General features: G+C 41.9%; 1 protein-coding gene across 1 annotated transcript in view; it reads right to left on the bottom strand.

Moving 5' to 3' along the window:
- HELB (DNA helicase B) overlaps window positions 1-27,326 on the bottom strand; it is a 518,950-nt gene that overhangs the window by 13,487 nt on the left and 478,137 nt on the right. Inside the window, exon 16 of the mRNA XM_053719225.1 lies at window positions 2,419-2,979. Within this exon, the coding sequence (XP_053575200.1) occupies window positions 2,419-2,979 (561 nt within the window). The remainder of the gene's footprint in view (window positions 1-2,418; window positions 2,980-27,326) is intronic.

The following is a 27,326-nucleotide window of genomic DNA, read 5'->3' as shown; positions in this document are numbered from 1 at the left end:
AATCTTTTTTGCCAACTGAGTGTAATCCGTGCACCACTGAAGCATACAAAGCTGAAGAGGTTTCATGTGAAACTGAGTAAAAGGAATAGCATCTGAGGCTGCTATCATCAGACCTAAAACTTCCATACAAAGAGCCACAGAAGGAAAATGGAACTTACCGAAGAATTATACAAGGTAAGAGTAACTTCAATCTCCTCTGTTCTGTCAAGTTTCATGAAGACTGAATCGATTATCATACCCAGAAAAGTAATCCTGGACTGAGAGGACAGAAAGCTATTTGGAAAATGTACTTTCCAATTGTAAAGAGCAAAGATTCCTCATCGCTCACAGCTAAATAGGACAATTAAACAGCATGGGAAATGTAATCAAATATGTATATTTAGTTAGCCAAATTATATTAAAATAGATTATTCATAAGTAAAATAAGGCAATATACCAAAACACTAACTTTCATGTATCCTATCTAAAAAGAAATGAACAAGGATATACATAAAAAAACAAAAACACAGGTAACACACTTGTGAATATATGACTAAAATTCAGGGACGTTTCCCTTATATTTGGATATCCAGATTCAATAAAAACAAATCTCAGTCCAGCTGTTCAACTGTATAAAAGATGGTACAAGATCTTACAAAACATTTCCAATATTAATTATCAATAAAAGCTGTTTTTAAAAACAGTTCCTGTTCAACATCAGCGATAGTCTTTTTGGCGTGTATGACCCGAATGAAAACCAACTCCTCCTTTCCACGCGTCACATGGTGAACAAGGGAGTGGTTCTTATCGGCAGCGTGCTGCACTTGGTTGCCGTTTCAGACAGCATTACTTAGTGTTGTGCACATTTCCAGATAGTTTCACACATTGTGGGAAATTATACAATATTTCTGGTTGACTATAAATTCCAAGCTCAGCGCCCCTCTGCTAACAAGCTGAATAGTGAGCTCCACAGGGGGACTAACAGGAGTCCTATTTAATTCAGAATCACAGTGCTGATTTATAAAAACATATAGAAATACCCTTCTGCTGTATGTATACACACCTCCACAGGGGTACATATGAAAAAGTCTTAGTAGCAGTATGAGAAAACACATCAAAGCATTTCACCAGATATGGCTTTATGAAGATGTGTAGTGGGAGTGTCCTATGTTCCATATATATCATTGGATTACACATTTAAAGACACATACATATCATCCTTACATGAAGAAACAGTTCCTTTAGCTTGGCTAATCATTATGTGTGTATGGCTTAAAGGGACAGTCAAGTCCAAAAAAAACTTTCATGATTCAAATAGGACATGTAATTTTAAACAACTTTCCAATGTACTTGTATTACCAATTTTGCTTTGTTCTCTTGGTATTCTTAGTTGAAAGCTAAACCTAGGAGGTTCAATTACTAATTTTTCAGACCTTGAAGGCTGCCTCTAACCTAAATGCATTTTGATAGTTTTTCACCACTAGAGGGCATTAGTTCACGTGTTTCATATAGATAACATTGAGCTCATGCACGTGAATTTACCATGGAGACAGCTCTGATTGGCTAAAATGCAAGTCTGTCAAAAGAACTGAAATAAATGGGCAGTTTGCTGAGGCTTAGATACAAAAAAGTCTGGTGTTGATTGTCCCTTTAAATGTATCATCTGCTTCTTATTGGATACAGTGTTACCATTGTGCGTACTGATGGTGTTACAATGTAATATTCTTATTAACCCACACTCAGAGAACATTGTTCATTTCTACTTTTGAATTCAATCCCAAAGGATATAAAGTTCTTAAATTTGTAAATTAATTCAGCCATTTTTTAAGATTCTGTTTTCAAAATTTCCTACTCTCCAGTTCTTTTTTTATCCCCCAGAATTTAAAATCGTTTATGCTATTATCATTTTCTTAAAATGTTCGTATAGATGGGTATCCAGACTAACTTTTTCAATATTGCATAAGCGTACACAATTTATTTCCCTCAGGGGTTTTGTGGTCTCTCCCAAGCACTGCAAATTACACAAACATTTAATAATATAAACAACCCTACTGTCTGTGCATCTTATTGTGTCTTTTACTTGAAAAACTTGTCCTGTTGGACTAGATGCAAATTCATTTATTTTGCAGCTAAAATGAAATGACCTACAGCAAAGACATGGGGGAAACAAACACAAATTTCATTTCTCCATAGATCCTGTCTTAAAGGGATACTAAACCCAAATTTTTCTTTAATGATTCAGATAGCATGCAATTTTAAAGCAACTTTCTAATTTACTCCTATTATCAATTTTTGTTTGTTCTCTTGCTATCTTTATTTAAAAAGCAGAAAGATAAAGCTCGAACCAAATGACCTACATGCGAAAATCTCAACACTTACAAGAACAGAAATCTACGATGGGAATGCTTCAATGAGGTAATAGAAAATATAAACCTTTACCTTGGAAGCCGCAGTCCGGGATATCTTGGAAGGAGAAGGGGAACAGTTATCTCCTAGTGAAAGTCCTTGCCTCTTGCAGTTGGGAGATTGCTGCATAGCATTAAAGTCAAAATATCTGTGTTCACCAGAAACACCGGCTGTTGGGGTCAAAACGTGAACTACAGAATCATTTAAAACACTAATGTTGTTCAGAGACAATGGCTCAACAATTCTACCAGGCACGCTAGTACATGGCATTGGAGGATGAGGCTGCAGTTCTCCATTTAAAGCATGTTTAATATCAGGATCCTTCATTTTCTCACAGGGAAGCTGGGACTCATGTGTTTGAGCAGGAGGGGAGGCAGTTGGACATGTTATATTTAGTGACAGCATCTCTTTTATACATTGTTGCAAGCGTGTTTTTCGATTACGAGCTTGATTAGCAATAGCTTGGTGCAGCTGATTTTTACTTGCTACTATATAAACCCTTTTGCGACCTCGTGTAATCGCAGTGTATACATGTTTCCAATTTTGCCTGCCTGCATTGCCCAGTACATAAACAACTGTATCCTCTTCTGATCCCTGAATCAAGTGAAAGGAGAAAAAAATATGGTGATTAGTATTAAAACAAATAGGCTGGTGACTAATACTAGATACCAAATGCTCCAGTGGATACAGATGTAGACAGATTTATTATTTCTAAAAATACATTTCCCCATATTCAAAGCAGCTATTCATAAAAACTGTGTGTATTCAGCTCCATTTTCACTTTGAGTATATAAAAAAGCTAAAAAAACGTTTCTGAATTCTTCTCTAACCCTTTAAATCCCCTTATTTCCTACAATTTCACAGTATAGTATATAGCCCAGCTAAGAGCTATAATGAAGAATTAAGCACCAGGTATATAATAGATAACTTTTTGGGAGGGCTCCTAAATACAGAATTAAAAGACCTGTTCTTGTTAAACAAATAAGGCAACATTATTGAAGAAAAAAACAAAAAACATAATTTATGCTTACCAGATAAATTCCTTTCCTTCCGGATAGGGAGAGTCCACGGCTTCATTCCTTACTGTTGGGAAATACAACACCTGGCCACCAGGAGGAGGCAAAGACACCCCAGCCAAAGGCTTAAATATCCCTCCCACTTGGAATGACCCCAGTCATTCTGCGAGGGAACAAGGGAAAGTAGGAGTAGGAAACATCTAGCTCCACCCCCCAGTCATTCGACCGAAGGTTTGGAAGAAAAAGAAGAAACCATAGGGTGCAGTGGTGACTGTAGTTTAAAATAAAAACCACCTGTCTTAAAATGACAGGGCGGGCCGTGGACTGGATACACCACAAGAGAAATTAATTTATCAGGTAAGCATTAATTCTGTTTTCTCTTGTAAGGTGTATCCAGTCCACGGGTTCATCCTTTACTTGTGGGATACCAATACCAAAGCTTTAGGACACGGATGAAGGGAGGGAACAAGACAGGTACCTTAAACGGAAGGCACCACTGCTTGTAAAACCTTTCTCCCAAAAATAGCCTCAGAAGAAGCAAAAGTATTGAATTTGTAAAATTTGGAAAAAGTATGCAGCGAAGACCAAGTCGCTGCCTTACAAATCTGTTCAACAGAAGCCTCATTTTTAAAAGCCCATGTGGAAGCCACTGCTCTGGTAGAATGAGCAGTAATTGTTTCAGGAGGCTGCTGGCCAGCAGTCTCATAGGCCAGACGGATGATGCTTTCAAGCCAAAAGGAAAGAGAGGTAGCGGTCGCCTTCTGACCTCTCCTCTTACCAGAATAGATAACAAACAATTAAGTTGTTTGTCTGAAATCCTTGGTTGCTTGTAAATAAAACTTTAAAGCACGAACCACATCAAGATTGTGTAACAGACGTTCCTTCTTTGAGGAAGGATTAGGACACAGAGAAGGAACAACAATTTCCTGGTAAATATTCTTATTAGAAACAACCTTAGGAAGAAAACCAGGTTTGGTACGCAAAACTACCTTATCTGCATGGAACACCAAGTAAGGTGAGTCACACTGTAAAGCAGATAACTCTGAAACTCTTCGCGCAGAAGAGATAGCTACCAAAAACAAAACTTTCCAAGATAAAAGCTTAATATCTATGGAATGTAAAGGTTCAAACGGAACCCCTTGCAGAACTGAAAGAACTAAATTCAGACTCCATGGCGGAGCCACAGGTCTATAAACAGGCTTGATTCTGACTAAAGCCTGAGTAAACGCTTGAACGTCTGGTACCTCTGCCAGACGTTTGTGTAAAAGAATAGATAAAGCAGATATCTGTCCTTTTAAGGAACTAGCTGACAATCCTTTCTCCAATCCATCTTGGAGAAAAGACAAAATCCTGGGAATCCTAATCTTACTCCATGAGTAGCCCATGGATTTGCACCAACAAAGATATTTTCGCCAAATCTTATGGTAGATTTTCCTGGTGACAGGCTTTCAAGCCTGAATCAGGGTATCGATAACCGACACAGAGAAACCACGCTTAGATAGAATTAGGCGTTCAATCTCCAAGCAGTCAGACGCAGAGAAATTAGATTTGGATGTTTGAAAGGACCTTGAAGTAGAAGGTCCTGCCTCATTGGCAGAGTCCATGGTGGAACGGATGACATGTCCACTAGGTCTGCATACCAGGTCCTGCGTGGCCACGCAGGCGCTATTAGAATCACGACGCCCTCTCCTGCTTGATTCTGGCAACCAGACGAGGAAGGAGAGAAAACGGTGGAAACAAATAGGCCAGATTGAAGGACCAAGGCACTGCTAGAGCATCTATCAACACCGCCTGGGGATCCCGGGACCTGGACCCATAAAGAGGAAGTTTGGCATTCTGACGGGACACCATCAGATCCAATTCTGGAGTGCCCCATAGCTGAGTCAGGTGGGCAAATACCTCCGGGTGGAGTTCCCACTCCCCCGGATGAAAAGTCTGACGACTTAGAAAATCTGCCTCCCAGTTGTCTACTCCTGGGATGTGAATTGCTGAGAGGTGGCAAGAGTGATCCTCCGCCCACCTGATTATTTTGGTTACTTCCATCATTGCTAGGGAACTCCTTGTTCCCCCTTGATGGTTGATGTAAGCTACAGTCGTGATGTTGTCCGAATGAAATCTGATGAATTTGGCCGCAGCTAGCTGAGGCCATGCCTGAAGAGCGTTGAATATCGCCCTCAGTTCCAGAATGTTTATCGGGAGAAGAGCTTCTTCCCGAGACCATAAGCCCTGAGCTTTCAGGGAGTCCCAGACTGCACCCCAGCCCAACAGACTGGCGTCGGTCGTTACGATGATCCACTCTGGTCTGCGGAAACACATTCCCTGAGACAGGTGATCCTGAGACAACCACCAGAGAAGAGAATCTCTGGTCCCCTGGTCCAACTGTATTTGAGGAGACAAATCTGCATAATCCCCATTCCACTGTTTGAGCATGCATAGTTGCAGTGGTCTGAGGTGTATCCGTGCAAAAGGGACTATCTCCATTGCCGCTACCATTAGTCCAATTGTCTCCATGCACTGAGCCACAGACGGCCGAGGAATGGAATGAAGAGCTCGGCAAGTAGTTAAGAGTTTTAACTTTCTGACCTCCGTCAGAAATATTTTCATTTCTACCGAGTCTATTAGGGTTCCTAAGAATGGAACTCTTGTGAGGGGGGAGAGAGAACTCTTTTTGATGTTCACCTTCCACCAGTGAGACCTCAGAAAGGCCAATACAATTTCTGTGTGAGACTTGGCTCTTTGGAAAGTCGACGCCTGAATTAAGATGTCGTCTAGGTAAGGCGCCACTGCTATGCCCCGCGGTCTTAGAACCGCCAGGAGGGACCCTAGCACCTTTGTGAAAATTCTGGGAGCAGTGGCCAACCCGAAAGGAAGAGCCACAAACTGATAATGCTTGTCCAGAAAGGCGAACCTGAGAAACTGGTGATGATCTTTGTGGATAGGAATGTGCAGATACGCATCCTTTAGATCCACGGTAGTCATATATTGACCCTTCTGGATCATTGGTAAGATTGTTCGAATGGTCTCCATCTTGAATGATGGGACTCTGAGGAATTTGTTTAGAATTTTGAGATCCAGGATTGGTCTGAAAGTTCCTTCTTTTTTGGGAACCACAAACAGGTTTGAGTAAAAACCCAGCCCTTGTTCCACAATTGGAACTGGGTGGATCACTCCCATTGTATGTAGGTCTTCTACACAGCGTAAGAACGCCTCTTTCTTTGTCCGGTCTGTAGACAGACGAGAAATGTGGAACCTTCCCCTTGGAGGGGAGTCCTTGAATTCTAAAAGATATCCCTGGGATACAATCTCTAATGCCCAGGGATCGTGTACATCTCTTGCCCAGGCCTGAGCGAAGAGAGAGAGTCTGCCCCCTACTAGATCCGGTCCCGGATCTGGGACTACCCCATCATGCTGTCTTGGAGGCAGCTGCAGGCTTCTTGGCCTGTTTACCCTTGTTCCAGCCCTGGTAAGGTTTCCAGGCTGCCCTGGGTTGTGAAGTATTACCCTCTTGCTTTGCAGCAGGGGAGGATGAAGCGAGACCGCTCCTGAAATTCCGAAAGGAACGAAAATTATTTTGTTTGTTCTTCGTCTTGAAGGACTTGTCCTGGGGGAGAGCATGGCCTTTTCCCCCAGTGATTTCTGAAATAATCTCTTTCAATTCAGGCCCAAAGAGGGTCTTTCCTTTGAAAGGGATGTTCAATAGTTTGGATTTTGACGACACATCGGCCGACCAGGACTTTAGCCATAACGCCCTGCGCGCTAAAATGGCGAAACCTGAATTTTTTGCCGCTAACTTAGCTAGTTGTAAAGCGGCATCTGTGATAAAAGAATTAGCCAGCTTAAGAGCCTTAATTCTGTCCATAATGTCCTCATATGAGGTCTCCGTCTGGAGCGCATCTTCCAGCGCCTCGAACCAGAAAGCAGCTGCAGTAGTTACAGGAACAATGCACGCTATAGGTTGGAGAAGAAAACCTTGATGAACAAAAATTTTCTTAAGTAAACCCTCTAATTTTTTTATCCATAGGGTCTTTAAAAGCACAACTGTTCTCAATTGGTATGGTTGTGCGTTTAGCAATTGAAGAAACAGCCCCCTCCACCTTAGGGACCGTCTGCCACGAGTCCCGCGTGGTGTCAGATATGGGGAACATTTTCTTAAAAACAGGAGGGGGAACAAACGGAATACCTGGTCTATCCCACTCCCTAGTTACTATATCCGCAATCCTCTTAGGGACCGGGAACACATCAGTGTAAACAGGAACTTCTAGGTACTTGTCCATTTTACACAATTTCTCTGGAACCACCAAAGGGTCGCAGTCATCCAGAGTAACCTCCCTGAGTAATAAGCGGAGGTGTTCTAGTTTAAATTTAAAAGCCAACGTATCTGAGTCTGCCTGAGGAGCAACCTTTCCCGACTCGGAAATTTCTCCCTCAGACAGCACATCCCTCGGCGCCATTTCAGAGCGTTGTGAGTGTATATCGGATACGGCTACTAAAGCGTCAGAATGCTCATAATCTGTTCTTAAAACAGAGCTATCACTCTTTGCAGGTAACACGGGCAGTTTAGATAGAAACACTGAGAAGGTATTATCCATAACTGCCGCCAAGTCTTGTAAGGTAAAAGAGTTAGACGCGCTAGAGGTACTAGGCGTCGCTTGAGCGGGCGTAACTGGTTGTGACACTTGGGGAGAGGTTAACGGGCTAACCTCATTACCTTCTGTCTGAGAATCATCTTGGGACACATTTTTAAGTGCAACAATATGTTCTTTAAAGTGTATAGACATATCAGTACAAGTGGAACACATTCTGAGAGGGGGTTCCACCATGGCTTCTAAACACATTGAACAAGGATTTTCCTTAGTGTCAGACATTTTTAACAGACTAGTAGTAAGACAAACAGGCTCAGAAATCACTTTAATCAAGTAAAAACACACTTTGCAAAAAACATTACTGTGCCTTTAAGAGATAAAAAAGGCACACAATTTTCCAAAACAGTGAAAAATGCAGCAAACTTTTCGAAATTTTCACAGTATGTACCTAAAGCATTGGTAAGATTGCACAACTAGCAAGAAAAACGATTAACCCCTTAATGCCCAAACCGGATCAATAGCAAGCTAACAACCGGTTAAAAACGACTTCAGCACCTTGTCACAGCTCTGCTGTGGCCCTACCTGCCCTTAGGAACCAGATTTGTGGGGAAAAAAAGCTTCTTATAGGCCCTCAAACTGCAGCAGGACCCTCCATGTGAAACAGCCTGAAGATCTAGTCAATCTAACTGCGCAACTGAGGCGCGAAATTAGGCCCCTCCCACCTTACTCCGGTGCTGTGAGGCCTAAAGAAACACTCCTAAGTGTTAAAATAACAGCCATGTGGGTAACAACCCCTGAAAAAAACCCAAAGGAACCTTCAAAGTGCCTCAAAAAACGATATTTATCAGTAAAAACAGTTTGCCATAAAATAGTGTCAACCAGCATAAATTAGCCCTGTTATATAAGCTTGCAATTCCATACTTAATCTCTGAATAATGCTTACCCTTCCCTCATGGGGATCTTATCAGTCCTTTTCTAGCATTAACACAGTCTTGTCTAGAAATAAATGACTGAACATACCTTATTGCAGCCTAACCTGCAAACCGTTCCCCCCAACTGAAGTTTTCTTGTACTCCTCAGTCCTTTGTGGGAACAGCAGTGGATTTTAGTTACAACATGATAAAATCATCTTCCTCCCTGCAGAAATCTTCATCTCTTTTCTGCTAGAGAGTAAATAGTACAAACCGGTACCATTTAAAATAACAAACTTTTGCTTGTAGAACAAAAAAACTACAAATCTAACACCACATTCACTTTACCCTTCCGAGAGGGACCCTATTGCTTAGAGCCGGCAAAGAGAATGACTGGGGGGTGGAGCTAGAGGGGGAGCTATATGGACAGCTCTGCTGTGTGCTCTCTTTGCCACTTCCTGTTAGGAAGGAGAATATCCCACAAGTAAAGGATGAACACGTGGACTGGATACACCTTACAAGAGAAATATAATCAAATATTTACAGTGACATACTATATCGTGGACAGCAGTATTGATTACAATCCAGGAATCAAAGGCTTTAGCGTCCAGTAAACATACACACAGAATCAGAACTCTGTTGACAGACGACAATCTCCTATCAAAGATTAGAGCGGCACCTACACACCCCCTCCGCTAAGGTCTGAGGTATCTACCGCCATTCGGAAATGGCCACAATCTGATACGGCTCAGATCGTGCCACAAATGGAAACAAACAGCTGTTAGAGCGTCCAAACGTGTGGCGCAACTACTAGGCCTTCTTCCAGCAGTAGTGATTCGGCAGAGCGATGGCGGAGATCATGCTAGTGTACTTATACTGAGCAAGATAACATACAATTCAAAGAGCCCTTCTTTACAGTTGCCACAAAAAAACCCCAAAAAAACAAAAACACAGGAGCAGGAACTCCGGTGTCAATGAGAGTGACCAGGAGAAACCTGTTAAATACCCTAGCACAATAAGGCTCATAGTAAAACCACTGCTCTTAATAAAACAATATCCTGAAAAGGGATATAACAGTGTCCCCAGACCCTTTTTATGAATGTGCCCCACTGTAGCCTTTGTTATTATGTCCTCAGTTGAAAATCTTCCGAGAGTAATTATAAAGCTTTAGAAATAAAGGACTTAACCTCCAGGGTCTCTGCTGTGGAGCAGACACAGCACCTCCAGGTCTTGATGTATTCAAGTTGATATGTGTAGGAAAAAAATGTGAGGAAGTCAAAAAATATATGTGAAAAAATGAATAGAAATATATCGTGTGTAAAAATATATACATTTTTGTCCACATTTTTCTATTCATTTTTTCACATATATTTTTTCACTTCCTCACATTTTTTACGGATTTTTTTCCTACACATATCAACTTGAATACATCAACTTGGACACATATTGGATATCTACTTGGGCCATAAATCCATTGGACTATTTTGGACTGTTATTGTGGATCTTTTGGACTTTCTTGGATTACATTGGATTTAGGACTTTCTATATACTTTGTCTAGATAAGCTTATCACCGATATTGTTTTTCTTACCATGTATGCTATTGCCATCTATGTGTAGCTATCATTGCATAGCTTTCCACTTCATTTACATTTATATATTGTGATTTTAGAAGATTTGTCCAGATTTAGACTTTTTTAATCATTGTGATTATTATTGTTTTCTTATCGTTTTCAACTGTATTTTATACGAGGATTATGTCTTATATATTGGTTTTCTGATTAAATATGTATAAACTTTAACTATCATTGGATTCCACCTCAAGCTTTTTTATACCCTTTTAGGGGCTATTTTAGCGCTCCCCCGTTGCAGCATGCACAACTGAAGAGGTCTGAGATGGAATCTGGCGGGTAGAATGATGTCTATGCTGGACACCATGAGCCTGATTACCTCCATACACCGGGCCACAGAGGGCCTTAAGGAGATCTGTAGGGCAAGACAATTGGAAGTTATTTTGTAATGTCTCTGGTTTGTAAGAAATATCATCATGGATATTGAGTCTAGTATCGTACTCAGGAATTCCATCCTGGTACTGGGAACAAGAGAACCCTTTTCTAAGTTTATCTTCCATCCATGAGATTGACGAAGCAGTAGAAGAGCTTTTGAATGGTCTTCCGCCAGCCGACAGGATAGTGCCTGAACCAGAATGTCGTCTAAGTATGGCGCTACTGCTATACCTCTGGTTCTCGCCACTGCGAGCAGAGCCCCCAGAACCTTCGTAAAGACTCCTGGGGCAGTAGCTAGGCCAAATGGAAGTGCTACAACTGGAAGTGCTGGTCCAGGAAAGCGAATCTTAGGTACCTGAAGTATTCCATGTGGATTGGTAACCATCCTTCAAGTCTATCGTAGTCATGAACTGTCCTTCTTGAACTAAGGGCAGAATGGACCTTATCGTCTCCATCTTGAACGATGGAACCGACAGGAACTTGTTTAAAGGGACAGTCAACACCAGAATTTTTGTTGTTTTAAAAGATAGATAATCCCTTAATTACCAACTCCCCAGTTTTGCATAACCAACAGTTATAATTATACACGTTTTACCTCTGAAAATTACCTTGTATGTAAGCCTCAGCAGACTGCCCCCTTATTTCAGTTCTTTTGACAGACTTGCATTTTAGCCAATCAGAGCTGTCTCCATGGTAAATTCACGTGCATGAGCTCAATGTGAAACACATGAACTGATGCCCTCTAGTGGTGAAAAACTATCAAAATGCATTTAGATTAGAGGCGCATTCAAGGTCTAAGAAATTAGCATATTAACCTCCAAGGTTTAGCTTTCAACTAAGAATACCAAGAGAACAAAGCAAAATTGGTGATAAAAGTAAATTGGAAAGTTGCCCTATCTGAATCATGATAGTTTTTTTGGTCTTGACGGTCCCTTTAAGCACTTTAGGTCCAGAATCGGGCGAAAAGTAACCTTCTTTGGGACCACAAAAAGGTTTGAGTAGTACCCCAAACCTCTCTCTGCTAGAGGTTCCGGTACAATTGCTCCCAGAGAGGAGAGATCCCTCACGCACCCTAGAAAAGCCTCTCGTTTTTCTGGTCTTGAAGACAGGTTTGACAATAGGAATCTGCCCCGGCGGATGAGATTTGAAACCTATCCTGTATCCCTGAGCAATGACCTCCAGGACCCAAGTGTCTTGCATGTCATCCAGCCAAGCCTCCAAAAAGAGAGATAGTCTGCCCCCAACACGATTCAGAGACGGATCGGGGGCCACCCCTTCATGCCAACTTTGGTTCGGCGGGCTTCTTGTTCTGCTTTGGTTTCCAAGTTCCCTTGAACTGTTCAGGCTTCATGGAGGGCTGCTGGCATTGGGAGTTATCTGAACGAAAGGAACGAAAATTCGGACCTTGTCCCTTAGGTTTGTTCTTCTTATCTTGCAGTAAAAAGGCACCTTTGCCCCCAGTGACCGTGGATATAATTGAGTCCAGGCCTGGACCAAAAAGAATCGTCCCCTTAAATGGAAGGGAAAGAAGTCTAGATTTAGAACTCATATCCGCAGACCAAGACAGCCAGAGTGCCCTACGGGCTAGCACAGAAAAACTTGGCATTCAGGTGAATAATCTGCATATTTGCATCACAAATAAAAGAATTAGCTACCCTCAAGTCCTTAATAATTTCCTAAATCGTGTCAAGGGGACCTTCCACCTCGATCAATTCAGATATAGAGTCACACCAATAGGTAGCGGCTCCAGCCACCGCAGCAACCGCCACTGCCGGTTGAAACAAATATCCTGTGTGCTGAAACATCTTTCTCATCTTTCTAGCTTCTTATCCATGGGCTCTTTAAACGATGAACTATCCTCAAGCAGAATAGTAGTGAGTTTAGCAAGCGTGGAGATAGCGCCATCCACCTTGGAGACTGCTCAGATGTGGATGGCTCAGTGGTACTAAACATTTTGGGTTTTCTTAGATATAATTACTTTATCAAGGCATCTGGAACATAAATGAGCAGGCGGATATACCATAGCCTCCTCACAATATATACATGTATTAAACTTAGGAAAAAAGGGAGTACCCTCTAACGCATCAGACTCCTCCATAGCTTGCGCTTAAAAGATGGACTATAGAAAAGATAAATGGCACCTTTATACCTCCAATGGCTGGGGCACTCACCACCTCATATGACCCAGGCCCCACAGAGAAACTGCTTTGTCTCCTGTAAACCACACAGTCAGGAAAGAGGAAATCAGTGTGACCACACCCGGTCACGTGGTGCGCCATGTAGGACCGCCCCTGCTACAGGAAAAAGCGTGCCAAATCTAACACGTTGCACAGCTATCCAAAAATGAAAGTAAAACCTGAATGTTCCAACATCTGCCTGAGCCTGATCTCACACATGTCAAGGCATGAAAACATAATAAAGTGAATTATGCGTTAAATGCCTGGTCTATCCCATTCCTTAGTAACAATGTCCGAAATTCTTCTAGGGACTGGAAAAACATTAGTGTAAGTAGGGACCTCTAGATATTTATCCATTTTACACAGTTTCTCTGGTGGAATGACAATAGGGTCACAATCATCCAGAGTCGCTAAGACCTCCCTGAGTAACAAGCGGAGGTGTTCAAGCTTAAACTTAAAGGCCGTCACATCTGAGTCTGTTTGAGGGAACATCTTTCCTGAATCAGAAAGCTCTCCCTCAGACAACAATTCCCCCACCCCCAAATCAGAACACTGTAAGGGTACATCGGAGATGGCCAATAACGCGTCAGAAGGCTCAGCATTTACTCTAATACCTGACCTGCTGTGCTTACCCTGTAAACCTGGCAGTTTAGATAATACCTCTGTAAGGGTAGTAGACATAACTGCAGCCATATTTTGCAGGGTGAAAGAATTAGACGCACTAGAAGTACTTGGCGTCGCTTGGGCGGGCGTTAAAGGTTGCGACACTTGGGGAGAAGCAGATGACATAACCTGATTCTCTTCTGACTGAGAATGATCCTGAGACATACTTTTATCAACTAAAATATGTTCCTTGCAATGTAAGGCCCTTTCAGTACATGAGGGACACATTTGAAGTGGGGGTTCCACAATGGCTTCTAAACACATGGAAAATTGGCTTTCCTCAATGTCAGACATGTTAACACAGGCTAGTAATGACCACAAACAGGCTTGAAAACACTTTATTTAGTGAAAAACGGTACTGCGCCTTTAAGAGAAAAAAAAAAAACGCGTACAAATTTTCCAAAACTGCTTTAAAATGATAAAATTATCCCAATTTTAGTATATATGTGTCTTAGCTTGCCAACTAAGATTGCACCACAAGGAAAGGAATACTTAACTCTTAATGACAAAAACGTTATTCAAAAAAACGTTATGATTAACCAAAAAAAAAAAAAACTGCCCTCAGGGGTCTGTAAAACCAGTTTAACACTTTGATTAGGCCCAATCCTTCTTTTGAGGCCCACCGGAGCTGGAGCTTGCTGCTTGCATCGGGAATTCAACTGCGCAACGAAGGGCGAAAATAGGCCCCGCCCATCTACATCGATGTCTCACAGCCTTGCAAAGAAACCGCTACAAAGCGATCTAAAACCTAGCCATGTGGGTTTCAATATACCCAGTTCTAAAATAAGCCATGTGCACCCTCCATTGCCATAATAATAAAAATGTTTGCTTCACACAAAGAAAAAACATAATTTATGTAAGAACTTACCTGATAAATTCATTTCTTTCATATTGGCAAGAGTCCATGAGCTAGTGACATATGGGATATACAATCCTACCAGGAGGGGCAAAGTTTCCCAAACCTCAAAATGCCTATAAATACACCCCTCACCACACCCACAATTCAGTTTAACGAAGAGCCAAGCAGTGGGGTGATAAAGAAAGGAGTAGAAAGCATCAACAAAGGAAATTTGGAAATAATTGTGCTTTATACAAAAAAATCATAACCACCATAAAAAGGGTGGGCCTCATGGACTCTTGCCAATATGAAAGAAATGAATTTATCAGGTAAGTTCTTACATAAATTATGTTTTCTTTCATGTAATTGGCAAGAGTCCATGAGCTAGTGACATATGGGATATCAATACCCAAGATGTGGAGTCTTCCACTCAAGAGTCACTAGAGAGGGAGGGAATAAAATAAAAACAGCCATATACCGCTGAAAAAATTAATCCACAACCCCAAAAAATAAGTTTATTTTCATTTTTGAAAGAAAAAAACTTAAATCAAAAGCAGAAGAATCAAACTGAAACAGCTGCCTGAAGAATTTTTCTACCAAAAACTGCTTCCGAAGAAGCAAATACATAAAAACGGTAGAATTTAGTAAATGTATGCAAAGAGGACCAAGTCGCTGCTTTGCAAATCTGATCAACTGAGGCTTCATTTTTAAAAGCCCACGAAGTGGAGACTGAACTAGTAGAATGAGCTATAATTCTCTGAGGCGGGGCTTGACCCGACTCCAAATAAGCTTGAAGAATCAAAAGCTTTAACCAAGAGGCCAAGGAAATAGCAGAGGCCTTCTGACCTTTCCTAGGACCAGAAAATATAACAAATAGACTAGAAGTCTTCCTGAAATCTTAAGTAGTTTCAACATAATATTTCAAAGCTCTCCCCACATCCAAAGAATGTAAGGATCTTTCCAAAGGATTCTTAGGATTAGGACACAAGGAAGCGACAACAATTTCTCTACTAATGTTGTTAGAATTCACAACCTTAAGGAAAAATTCAAATGAAGTCCGCAAAACCGCCTTATCCTGATGAAAAGTCAGAAAAGGAGATTCACAAGAAAGAGCAGATAGCTCAGAAACTCTTCTAGCAGAAGAGATAGCCAAAAGGAACAACACTTTCCAAGAAAGTAGTTTAATGTCCAAAGAATGCATAGGCTCAAATGGAGGAGCCTGTAAAGCCTTCAGAACCAAATTAAGATTCCAAGGAGGAGAAATTGATATAATGACAGGCTTAATACGAACTAAAGCCTGTACAAAACAGTGTATATCAGGAAGTATAGCAATCTTTCTGTGAAATAAAACAGAAAGAGTGGAGATTTGTCCTTTCAAGGAACTTGCAGACAAACCCTTATCCAAACCATCCTGAAAAAACTGTAAAAATTCTAGGAATTCTAAAAGAATGCCAGGAGAATTCATGAGAAGAACACCATGAAATGTAAGTCTTTTAAACTCTATAATAAATCTTCCTAGAGACTGATTTACGAGCTTGTAACATAGTAGCAATCACTGAGTCAGAGAAACCTCTATGACTTAGTACTAAGTATTTAATTTCCATACCTTCAAATGTAATGATTTGAGATCCTGCTGGAAAAATGGACCTTGAGATAGTAGGTCTGGCCGTAACGGAAGTGGCCAAGGCGGGCAACTGGACATCTGAACCAGATCCGCATACCAAACCCTGTGTGGCCATGCTGGCACTACCAGCAACACAAATGATTGTTCCATGATAATTTTGGAAAACACTCATGGAAGAAGAACTAAAGGCGGGAATATATAAGCAGGATGATAACACCAAGGAAGTGTGAGCGCATCCACTGCTTCCACCTGAACATCCCTGGACCTGGACAGGTATCTGGGAAGGTTCTTGTTTAGATGAGAGGCCATGAGATTTACCTCTGGAGGACCCCACATCTGAACAATCTGAGAAAAAAACATCTGGATGGAGAAACCACTCCCTTGGATGTAAAGTCTAGCGGTTGAGATAATCTGCTTCTAACGGTTCTCTCTTTAACAGAGGCCAAAACTGAAGAGCTCTGAGAATTGCACGGAGTTCTAAAATATGTATTGGAAATCTCGCCTCTTGAGATTTCCAAACCCCTTGTGCTGTCAGAGATCCTCAAACAGCTCCCCAACCTGAAAAACTCGCATCTGTTGTGATCACAGTCCAGGTTGGCCAAACAAAAGAAGCCCCTTGAACTAAATGATGGTGATCTATCCACCATGTCAGAGAGTGTCATACATTGGGATTTAAGGATATTAAATTGAGATATGTTTGTATAATCCCTGCACCATTGATTCAGCATACAAAGCTGAAGAGGTCTCATGTGAAAATGAGCAAAGGGGATCGCGTCCGATGCTGCAGTCATGAGACCTAAAACTTCCATGCACATAGCCACTGAAGGGAATGACTGAGACTGAAGGTGCCGGCAGGCTGCAACCAATTTTAAACGTCTCTTGTCTGTTAGAGACAGAGTCATGGACACTGAATCTATCTGGAAGCCTAAAAAGGTGACCTTTGTCTGAGGAATCAAGAAACTTTTTGGTAAATTGATCCTCCAACCATGTTTCCGAAGAAACAATTCTAGTTGATTCGTGTGAGATTCTGCAGTACGTAAAGATTGAGCTAGTACCAAGATATCGTCCAAATAAGGAAACACCGCAATACCCTGTTCTCTGATTACAGAGAGTAGGACACCCAGAACCTTTGAAAAGATTCTTGGAGCGGTTGCTAGGCCAAATGGAAGAGCAACAAATTGGTAATGCTTGTCTAGAAAAGAGAATCTCAGAAACTGAAAATGTTCTGGATGAATCGGAATATGAAGGTATGCATCCTGCAAGTCTATTGTAGACATATAATGTCCTCGCTGAACAAAAGGCAGAATAGTCCTTATAGTCACCATCTTGAAAATTGGTACTCTAACATAACGATTCAAAATTTTCAGATCCAGAACTGGTCTGAATAAATTTTCCTTCTTTAGGACAATGAATAGATTTGAATAAAACCCCAAACCTTGTTCCAGAAGAGGAACTGGCATGATTACCCCTGAAGACTCCAGGTCTGAAACACACTTCAGGAAAGCCTGAGCTTTTACTGGATTTTACTGGGATAAGTGAGAGAAAAAATCTTCTCACAGGAGGTCTTACTCTGAATCCTATTCGATACCCTTGAGAGACAATGCTCTGAATCCATTGATTTTGAACAGATTTTATCCAAATATCCTTGAAAAAACCTTAATCTGCCCCCTACCAGCTGAGCTGGAATGAGGGCCGCACCTTAATGCGGACTTAGGGGCTGACTTTGGTTTCCTAAAAGGCTTGGATTTATTCCAATTTGAGGAAGGTTTCCAATTGGAGGCAGATTCCTTGGGGGGAGGATAGAGTTTTCATTCCCTATTCTGACAAAAGGAACGAAAACGGTTAGAAGCCTTAGATTTACCCTTAGGTTTTTTTATCCTGAGGCAGAAAAACACCTTTTCCCCCAGTAACAGTTGAAATAATAGAATCCAACTGAGAACTAAATAAATTATTACCTTGGAAAGAAAGAGATAGTAATCTAGATTTAGATGTCATATTAGCATTCCAGGATTTAAGCCACAAAGCTCTTCTAGCTAATATAGCTAAAGACATGGATCTAACATCACAAATAAAATGATTAGCATGTTGCAGTAAGCAAATAATGCTAGATACGTCAGAATCCAATTCTTGTTGCACTAAATTCTCCAACCAGAAAGTTGATGCAGCCGCAACATCAGCCAAAGAAATTGCAGGTCTGAAAAGATGACCTGAATATAAATAGGCCTTTCTTAGATAAGATTCAAGCTTTCTATCTAAAGGATCCTTAAGGAAGTAATATCTACCATAGGAATAGTAGTACGTTTAGCAAGAGTAGAAATAGCCCCATCAATTTTGGGGATCTTTTCCCAAAACTCTATAAATTTTGCTGGCAAAGGATACAATAGTTTAAACCTTAAAAAAGGAATAAAAGAAGTGCCTGGCTTATTCCATTCCTTAGAATCATATCAGAAATAGGAAAAAAAAACTCCTGGAGAAACCCCAGGAGGTTTAAAAACAGCATTTAAACGTTTATTAGACTGAACGTCAAGAGGACTGGTTCCTCAATATCCAAAGTAATTAACACTTCTTAATAAAGAACGCATATACTCAATTTTAAATAAATAAGTAGATTTGTCAGGGTCAATGTCTGAGGAGGATCTTCTGAATCAGATAAATCCTCATCAGAAAAGGATAAATTACCATATTGTTGGTCATTTGAAATTTCATCATCTAAATGAGAAGTTTTAAAAGACCTATTACATTTATTTGAAGGTGGAAATGCAGACAAAGCCTTCAGAATAGAATCAGAAACAAATTCTTTAAAAATTTACAGGTATATTATGCACATTAGAAGTTGAAGAAACTGCAACTGGCAATGTACTATTACTGATGGACACATTATCTGAATGTAAAAGTTTATAAAAACAACTATTACAAATGACATTCGGCGACATAATTTCTACAACTTTACAACAAATGCACTTAGCTTTTGTAGAACCGATGTCAAGCAGCAATGTTCCAGCAGAAGCTTCTGAGGCAGGGTCAAAGTGAGACATCTTGCAAAATGTAAGAGAAAAAACAACATATAAAGCAAAATTATCTATTTCCTTATATGACAGTTTCAGGAATGGGAAAAAATGCAAATAGCATAGCCCTCTGATAGAGAAAAAATCAAGAGGCAAACATCAATGGGGTATTGAAATAATGAAAAAGTTTGGCGCCAAAAAATGACGCACAACGTAACTAAACTTTTTTGGCGCCAAAAAGTAATCGGAAATGACACACTTGCGTCACTAATGACGCAACCGTGTGAAAGGTCTCGGTGTCAAGTATGACGCCGGAAATGACGAACTTGTGTCATAGACGTACCTTTTCGCGCCAAAAAATGACGAAATAAAGTTTAGCATTTGTCGCACCCGCAGGCCTAATACCGCCCGCAATTTGTAAGAAGTAGTCAATTGAAAAAAAGACTAAACCCCAGGTAAGAAATAAATTTCATTTTTAAAAGATGTTTATATTCCCCAAATATGAAACTGACAGTCTGCAGAAGGAAATACATGAACCTGATTCATGGCAAATATAAGTACAATACATATACAGGGAGTGCAGAATTATTAGGCAAATGAGTATTTTGACCACATCATCCTCTTTATGCATGTTGTCTTACTCCAAGCTGTATAGGCTCGAAAGCCTACTACCAATTAAGCATATTAGGTGATGTGCATCTCTGTAATGAGAAGGGGTGTGGTCTAATGACATCAACACCCTATATCAGGTGTGCATAATTATTAGGCAACTTCCTTTCCTTTGGCAAAATGGGTCAAAAGAAGGACTTGACAGGCTCAGAAAAGTCAAAAATAGTGAGATATCTTGCAGAGGGATGCAGCACTCTTAAAATTGCAAAGCTTCTGAAGCGTGATCATCGAACAATCAAGCGTTTCATTCAAAATAGTCAACAGGGTCGCAAGAAGCGTGTGGAAAAACCAAGGCGCAAAATAACTGCCCATGAACTGAGAAAAGTCAAGCGTGCAGCTGCCAAGATGCCACTTGCCACCAGTTTGGCCATATTTCAGAGCTGCAACATCACTGGAGTGCCCAAAAGCACAAGGTGTGCAATACTCAGAGACATGGCCAAGGTAAGAAAGGCTGAAAGACGACCACCACTGAACAAGACACACAAGCTGAAACGTCAAGACTGGGCCAAGAAATATCTCAAGACTGATTTTTCTAAGGTTTTATGGACTGATGAAATGAGAGTGAGTCTTGATGGGCCAGATGGATGGGCCCGTGGCTGGATTGGTAAAGGGCAGAGAGCTCCAGTCCGACTCAGACGCCAGCAAGGTGGAGGTGGAGTACTGGTTTGGGCTGGTATCATCAAAGATGAGCTTGTGGGGCCTTTTCGGGTTGAGGATGGAGTCAAGCTCAACTCCCAGTCCTACTGCCAGTTTCTGGAAGACACCTTCTTCAAGCAGTGGTACAGGAAGAAGTCTGCATCCTTCAAGAAAAACATGATTTTCATGCAGGACAATGCTCCATCACACGCGTCCAAGTACTCCACAGCGTGGCTGGCAAGAAAGGGTATAAAAGAAGAAAATCTAATGACATGGCCTCCTTGTTCACCTGATCTGAACCCCATTGAGAACCTGTGGTCCATCATCAAATGTGAGATTTACAAGGAGGGAAAACAGTACACATCTCTGAACAGTGTCTGGGAGGCTGTGGTTGCTGCTGCACGCAATGTTGATGATGAACAGATCAAAACACTGACAGAATCCATGGATGGCAGGCTTTTGAGTGTCCTTGCAAAGAAAGGTGGCTATATTGGTCACTGATTTGTTTTTGTTTTGTTTTTGAATGTCAGAAATGTATATTTGTGAATGTTGAGATGTTATATTGGTTTCACTGGTAAAAATAAATAATTGAAATGGGTATATATTTGTTTTTTGTTAAGTTGCCTAATAATTATGCACAGTAATAGTCACCTGCACACACAGATATCCCCCTAAAATAGCTATAACTAAAAACAAACTAAAAACTACTTCCAAAACTATTCAGCTTTGATATTAATGAGTTTTTTGGGTTCATTGAGAACATGGTTGTTGTTCAATAATAAAATTAATCCTCAAAAATACAACTTGCCTAATAATTCTGCACTCCCTGTATTTAGAACTTTATATAAATGCATAAAGTGCCAAACCATAGCTGGGGTGCCTTAAGTAATAAAAAACATACTTACCAAAAGACACCCATCCACATATAGCAGATAGCCAAACCAGTACAGGAACAGTTATCAGTAGAGGTAATGGTAATTTGAGAGTATATCGTCAATCTGAAAAGGGAGGTAGGAGATGAATCTCTACGACCGATAACAGAGAACCCATGAAATAGACCCCCGTTAGGGAAATCATCGTATTCAATAAGTGATACTCCCTTCACGTCCCTCTGACATTCGCTGTACTATGAGAGGAATCGGGCTTCAACAATGCTGAGAAGCGCATATCAACGTAGAAATCTTAGCACAAACTTACTTCACCACCTCCATAGGAGGCAAAGTTTGTAAAACTGAATTGTTGGTGTGGTGAGGGGTGTAATTTATAGGCATTTTGAGGTTTGGGAAACTTTGCCCCTCCTGGTAGGATTGTATATCCCATATGTCACTAGCTCATGGACTCTTGCCAATTACATGAAAGAAACGTTAATTGTCCTCCAAAACATAAAATCCTTTGCCCAACAAACATTATGCCATCAGTGTCAACCATTTTTTCAGCCCAACATACAGGTCCCAGTAATACCCTTCTCTTTCACATTAGGATTACTGCTTACCCCATTCCCTTATGGGAATAATGTCAGCCAATTCTGAAATAACACAGTCTCTCCAGAAAAAAATGACTGAACATACCTCAATGCTTGTAGCATGAAAAACATTACTCACACTGAAGTTTCTTAAGTACTCCTCAGTCATTCTGTGGGAACTTCTCTGGATCTTAGTGACAACTGCTAAGATCATCAGTCTCCAGGCAGAAATCTTCATCCATCTGCTGCCTGGGAAAAAATAGCACTCACTGGTACCATTTAAAATAAAAAAGTCTTGCTTGAAGAAAATAGAAACTATCATTTTTATCACCTATTTCACTTTACCCTTCCTTTTACTTAGTGTAGGCAAAGAGAATGACTGGGGGGTGGAGTCAAGGGAGGAGCTATATAGACAGCTCTGCTGTGGTGCTCTTTGCCACTTCCTGTTAGGAGGATAATATCCCACAAGTAAAGGATGAATCCGTGAACTCGTCGTATCTTGTAAAAGAAATATCTATTAAAACCCAAGAGAGGGGAGGGGAAAATAAAGGTAGTTGAAATTAACCAGGACCTAAAATATGAACCAAAAAACTTAAAATTATGCTTACCTAATTTTCTTTTCTTCAGATGGAAAGAGTCCAAAGCTGCATTCATTACTTTTGGGAATTCAGAACCTGGCCACCAGGCGGAGGTGAAGACAGCCCAGCCAAAGGCTTAAATACCTCCCCCACTTCCCTTATCCCCGTCATTCTGCCAAGGGAACTAGGAACAGTAGAAGAAATATCAGGGTGAAAAAGTGCCAGAAGAACGAAAATAACAGACGCCCCACAGAAAAATACGGACGGGGAGCTGTGGACTCTTTACATCTGAAGAAAAGAAAATGATCAGGTAAGCATAATTTAAGTTTTTCTTCATAAATGGAAAGAGTCCACAGCTGCATTCATTACTTTTGGGAAAACAATACCCAACCTATAGAAAACACTGAATGCAAAAACGGGAGGGTACAAGAGGCGGCCCATTCTGAGGGCACCAGGCCTGAAAACCCCTACCCAATAACATCCCACTTCGTCCGAAGCCGAGAACAACTTTGAAACAAAAAGGAAAAGGCCCAAGGACCCTGACCGCAGATAGTCCACAAGCCAAGCCTTGCTAGAGACCTTAGGAACTAGACTCGACTGAGTCAACAGCCTGCAGGAGACACCGTCGCCCAGCAGTCAGTGTCCAAACAATACACCCCTTACTAAAGAAAGGGATTAAGCTACTGTATTCTTCCACAAAGAAGAAAAGACACAGAGAAAACAAATGTTCTTGTAAAGCGTGGATAATACCCCTTAGGGGACTCAAGGTGCTGCTCATCTTATCAACGTCGAAAGGAGGAAGGCTGAGTAGACCTTGCCAGGGATCGAACTTGCAACCCTCGGTTTGCTACAGAGCAGAGTAGCCACAGTGCATTACTATGCTGAGCTAGCTGTCCAGCTAGTATAAGGAACTCCAGACCAACAGAGACCCACCGGTCTCATAGAAACAAGGGGAGGCAACGCCCAGACCCCAGAAATACAGAAACCAAGGTAAAAGGCCGGGAGTCTGAAAACAGAGAGGGTCTTCCCCTAACACAGTGCAACAGCACTCTAAAAAGCAACTGAAGACGAAGGTCCCCAAAGTTGCAAAAATGTAGCTCAGTATACCGAAATATTCAGAAACGAAACATCGTGCAGCAAGCTCAGGTAGGTCTGACGAACAACACCTAAAGCAAAAACACTGCACGCTGCAGTCAGGTTAAAATGACTCTGAAATTTAAATACTTGCAGGGCAAGCAGCTCAAGATAGGATCCTTCAGAATGCTAAGTATCCACTAACTAGCGGATAACGTCACAGGCTATCTAAGAGCCCCGCCAGTCCTTCGCACAAACCTTAAACATGGAGAAAGGAGAAATCTCAAGAGGCTTACCTTACCTTGAATGCTTCGAGGATGAATTTAGCAAAGCAACAGATTTCAGATCCTGCTCCAACACCGGACCAGCCCAAGCGACAGACATATCTGATAGACAGGGGGAACAGAAAGACCCCAACCACAAGCCCCCAGGGAATGGAAAGAAAAAGAGGGGACTCACTCACCCCAACAGAGCTTGGGTGCCAGCCCAATCTGCTCCTTCAACATAAGGGACTCCCAAGGAGAACCCCCTGGGACCTGGAACAGAGAAAATTGCAATAGATTCGTAGGAAGACCTGTCACAGCTCTCTTAAACAGTCTCTACGTAGAGAGATCAAATTCCAACCGGTGGAACAGAGCTCACAGAGCAGAAGATGCTGCCCCTTAAAGAAATAAGCCACCCGATCTAACCTCCTACACACAGGGCAGGACAAAGACCCTCCAGAGAGAGGAAATCCCCAGCTCATAAGAAAGACCAACTAACCCCTCAAAAGGGAAGGGCACAGATAAGAACAGCGTACATGTCCACAAGACATGTAGCCATAGTATGATCAAAACATAGACCGAATGAAAAAAACATCCAGACACCACCTTTGACCCCACAGAGAAAAAACTCCCCATGAAGAGGAGCACACTCCGTCCGAAGGACAAGTCAGGCATTAAAGTTTATAACCTGTACCCGAAGGTGGATGTGAACTCTGGCCTTCCTGCTTGCAAGCCCAATGAGCTAGCCCCTATGTCGCAACATAGGGTCCCTGAAAAACCTGGGTTGTCCCGAACCAATCTACAGGATCATAAGTCTCCAGACATCCAAGAAGGATCCAAGACAAGAACCCTGGACCAGAGGTCCAGAATCGTCCTACAACGAATGACACCACTAGGGAACTCAAGATACCCTGTCTGAAGCAATCAGACTCACAGGGGATGAGAACCGGGAAACCCGGAGAACAGGTACCGGACTCACTCGTAATTATCAGCCCAAGGGAAGAGAACACCCTTAGCCGGAAGTTAACACCCCTCCAACAAGGTGTTAGGCTGCGACAAAGTCACACATTTTCTCTAGAGCCCAAAGGCCCCAAGAGCAACACTACGGGAAATGAGAACGAGAATAGAGTCACCCGAAAGAGAGTAGAAAAAAAGGCTAGTCTTCATAATCCTTTCAGATTAACGTTACAGAGGACCACACCCAAGGGAGAAGAATGCAAAGCATCCCGAACCCAGGCAGAAAACATCCCCTAAGCAAAAAGTTTGGAAAAAGAGAACGCCTTCTATCGCCCCTATGGAGACAACTAACTCCCGAAGGAAGACAGAGCCTCACGGCCTTCACTTCCTAATTAAGCGTCCAAAGCCGCCAGAAAAACCAGACAAAGTCCAGAAAGTCTCAACCCAAAGGAAGAAAACCTTGAAAAAGGTATAAGTCCTAAAAGGACACTTCCAAAGAGACATGAAAGGCAAAACCGTAAGAACGGCGGTATGAAGGACCTAAATCCTCCAAGGCTCCAACCCACAACGGGAAGGAACACTCTAATTCCCGGAAAAATCGTAAACGACTGAGCATGTCGCCGCCAGAGTCCTGGCCCACTAGCTAAAAAGGCGAATGAGGACTGAACCAATCCCCCATGACCCTAAGCAACCAGGGACCCTCAAGTCCTCTCAGGATGCTAGTTGAAGCTTGTAAAATAAAACAAGTAAACAACACAAATCATATTGTGATCACTAGGCGCCCTCACCGGACCAACCGGACATGAAAAGACTCCACGTATCAGAACTAGGTCTCAAAGACAGAAGGATTTGTACCTAGTCAGGACCAGCCTGAGACCAAGGGCCCCAGCACTGTCAAGGCCACAAAGAGTCTCCCTCGAGATGGAGGGATAAAGAACAGTCAGACAGACTTTTGTCAACAGTGCAACCACAAAATCGCGAGTATCAATTCCAGAGAAGAAAGTTCCTGAAGGAAACATCACACCACAACATGAGCTTTAGACCAAATAAAAATCATCCTCAGTGGATGAAATAAAAGATAAGGCAACCCATAGGTTATCGCCCAGGAAGAACGGACAGACCTGCAGGACCAGCTAGGGGTCCGACTTCCAAGCTCGGAACTGAAAAAGAATACACAAATAACAAAGACTATAAGAAGATTACTTCATCCCCTTATGTCTATGCATGTAAGCCAGTCAAAGATTAAGATTGAGAATCTCCAGACCCATTAAGAGTGGGATCCTCCAGCAACGCCAAAAACGTGCCTTAGTAGAACACGAAGGCGGCCAGTCTATAATGAAAGGCGCAACATACCTCCACTGGTACAAAAGAAAACACCGGCCCCGAAGGTTGACCCCCCTGAAGCCTCAGGGGCAGTCGCTCCACTGGAGGACTGAACTGGACCAGGCGATCCCGCGCCTGACGAGCCCTGGTTAACGGAACACGGACACATAAGCATACTCCTGGGAGGTGCAGATGCGTCAGCGCCAAAGATATGGCCATGCGGAACCGTGTCATAACCTCCGGTGGGAACAGGCCACACTCCCTAGAAGGATAAGTAGCGTTTGGGTTACCTGCATGCGTAGTAAGAGTTGATGGTAGGGAACACATATTGTGAGAAATAGAATCCCCAGAGGCGGATGGCTCAGTGGGCACCTGATTCCCTGATCCCGAGGAACAGAGAACTCTAAAACGGCATTTGGAACATAACTGATGGGCATGTATCACCCCGGGCCAATTCATATTCTTCGCAAGAAGTAGAGTCTGAATCAGAGACATCCGTCTCCGAAAAATCAGAATCCTCCATAACTGGAACACTGAATAAAAAATGGACCAATAAGATCTAAACGGCACCTTTACCCCCAATGGCTGGGGCACTTACCACCTCTAGAGAACCACACAACAGTGGACCAGGATTTCTCCTTCGCAACACTGTCAGGAAAGCGGAAATGGAGTCACAAGGTAAACCGTGCAGTCCATGCAAAAGTGCGCCCAAACGTAAAGGCCGAGTCACTAGACATAGGCTGTTATGTTCCAAAATAGCCATGAGCCGAAGCAACACTACACAGTAGCAGACAGAATCACATAACAAACATGATTATAAACCCCCCTGTTCAATAACCCCCTCAGGAGATATTAACACTTGATTCCTAGATACAAAAAGGAGCCTCACTGAGACCCTATGTTTAAGGTATCCCCGAAAAGTTGAAGCCCCTCTCGGATAAACGGTTATAATTACAATACATCCATGATGAAAGTAAAATGAAACAATCTTACCGGAATTTACGCCGTGGAACAGGAACACGGCCCTTCAAGTGTTACAGATAGCGTCGCTTCTGCCATGGATTTGAGAGAAAAAAGAAGGCAGCAAAACTCGTCAACACCAATAGCTTGTAGAGCTGTTAATATGAGTCGGGATGGTTTTGCAGAAAGGCTCTCCCT

Source organism: Bombina bombina, chromosome 6 (genome assembly GCF_027579735.1).
Source record: "Bombina bombina isolate aBomBom1 chromosome 6, aBomBom1.pri, whole genome shotgun sequence".
Lineage (NCBI taxonomy): Eukaryota > Metazoa > Chordata > Amphibia > Anura > Bombinatoridae > Bombina > Bombina bombina.
The sequence above is the reverse complement of the archived record's forward strand: the minus strand, read 5'-3'. Positions and strand labels throughout refer to the sequence as shown.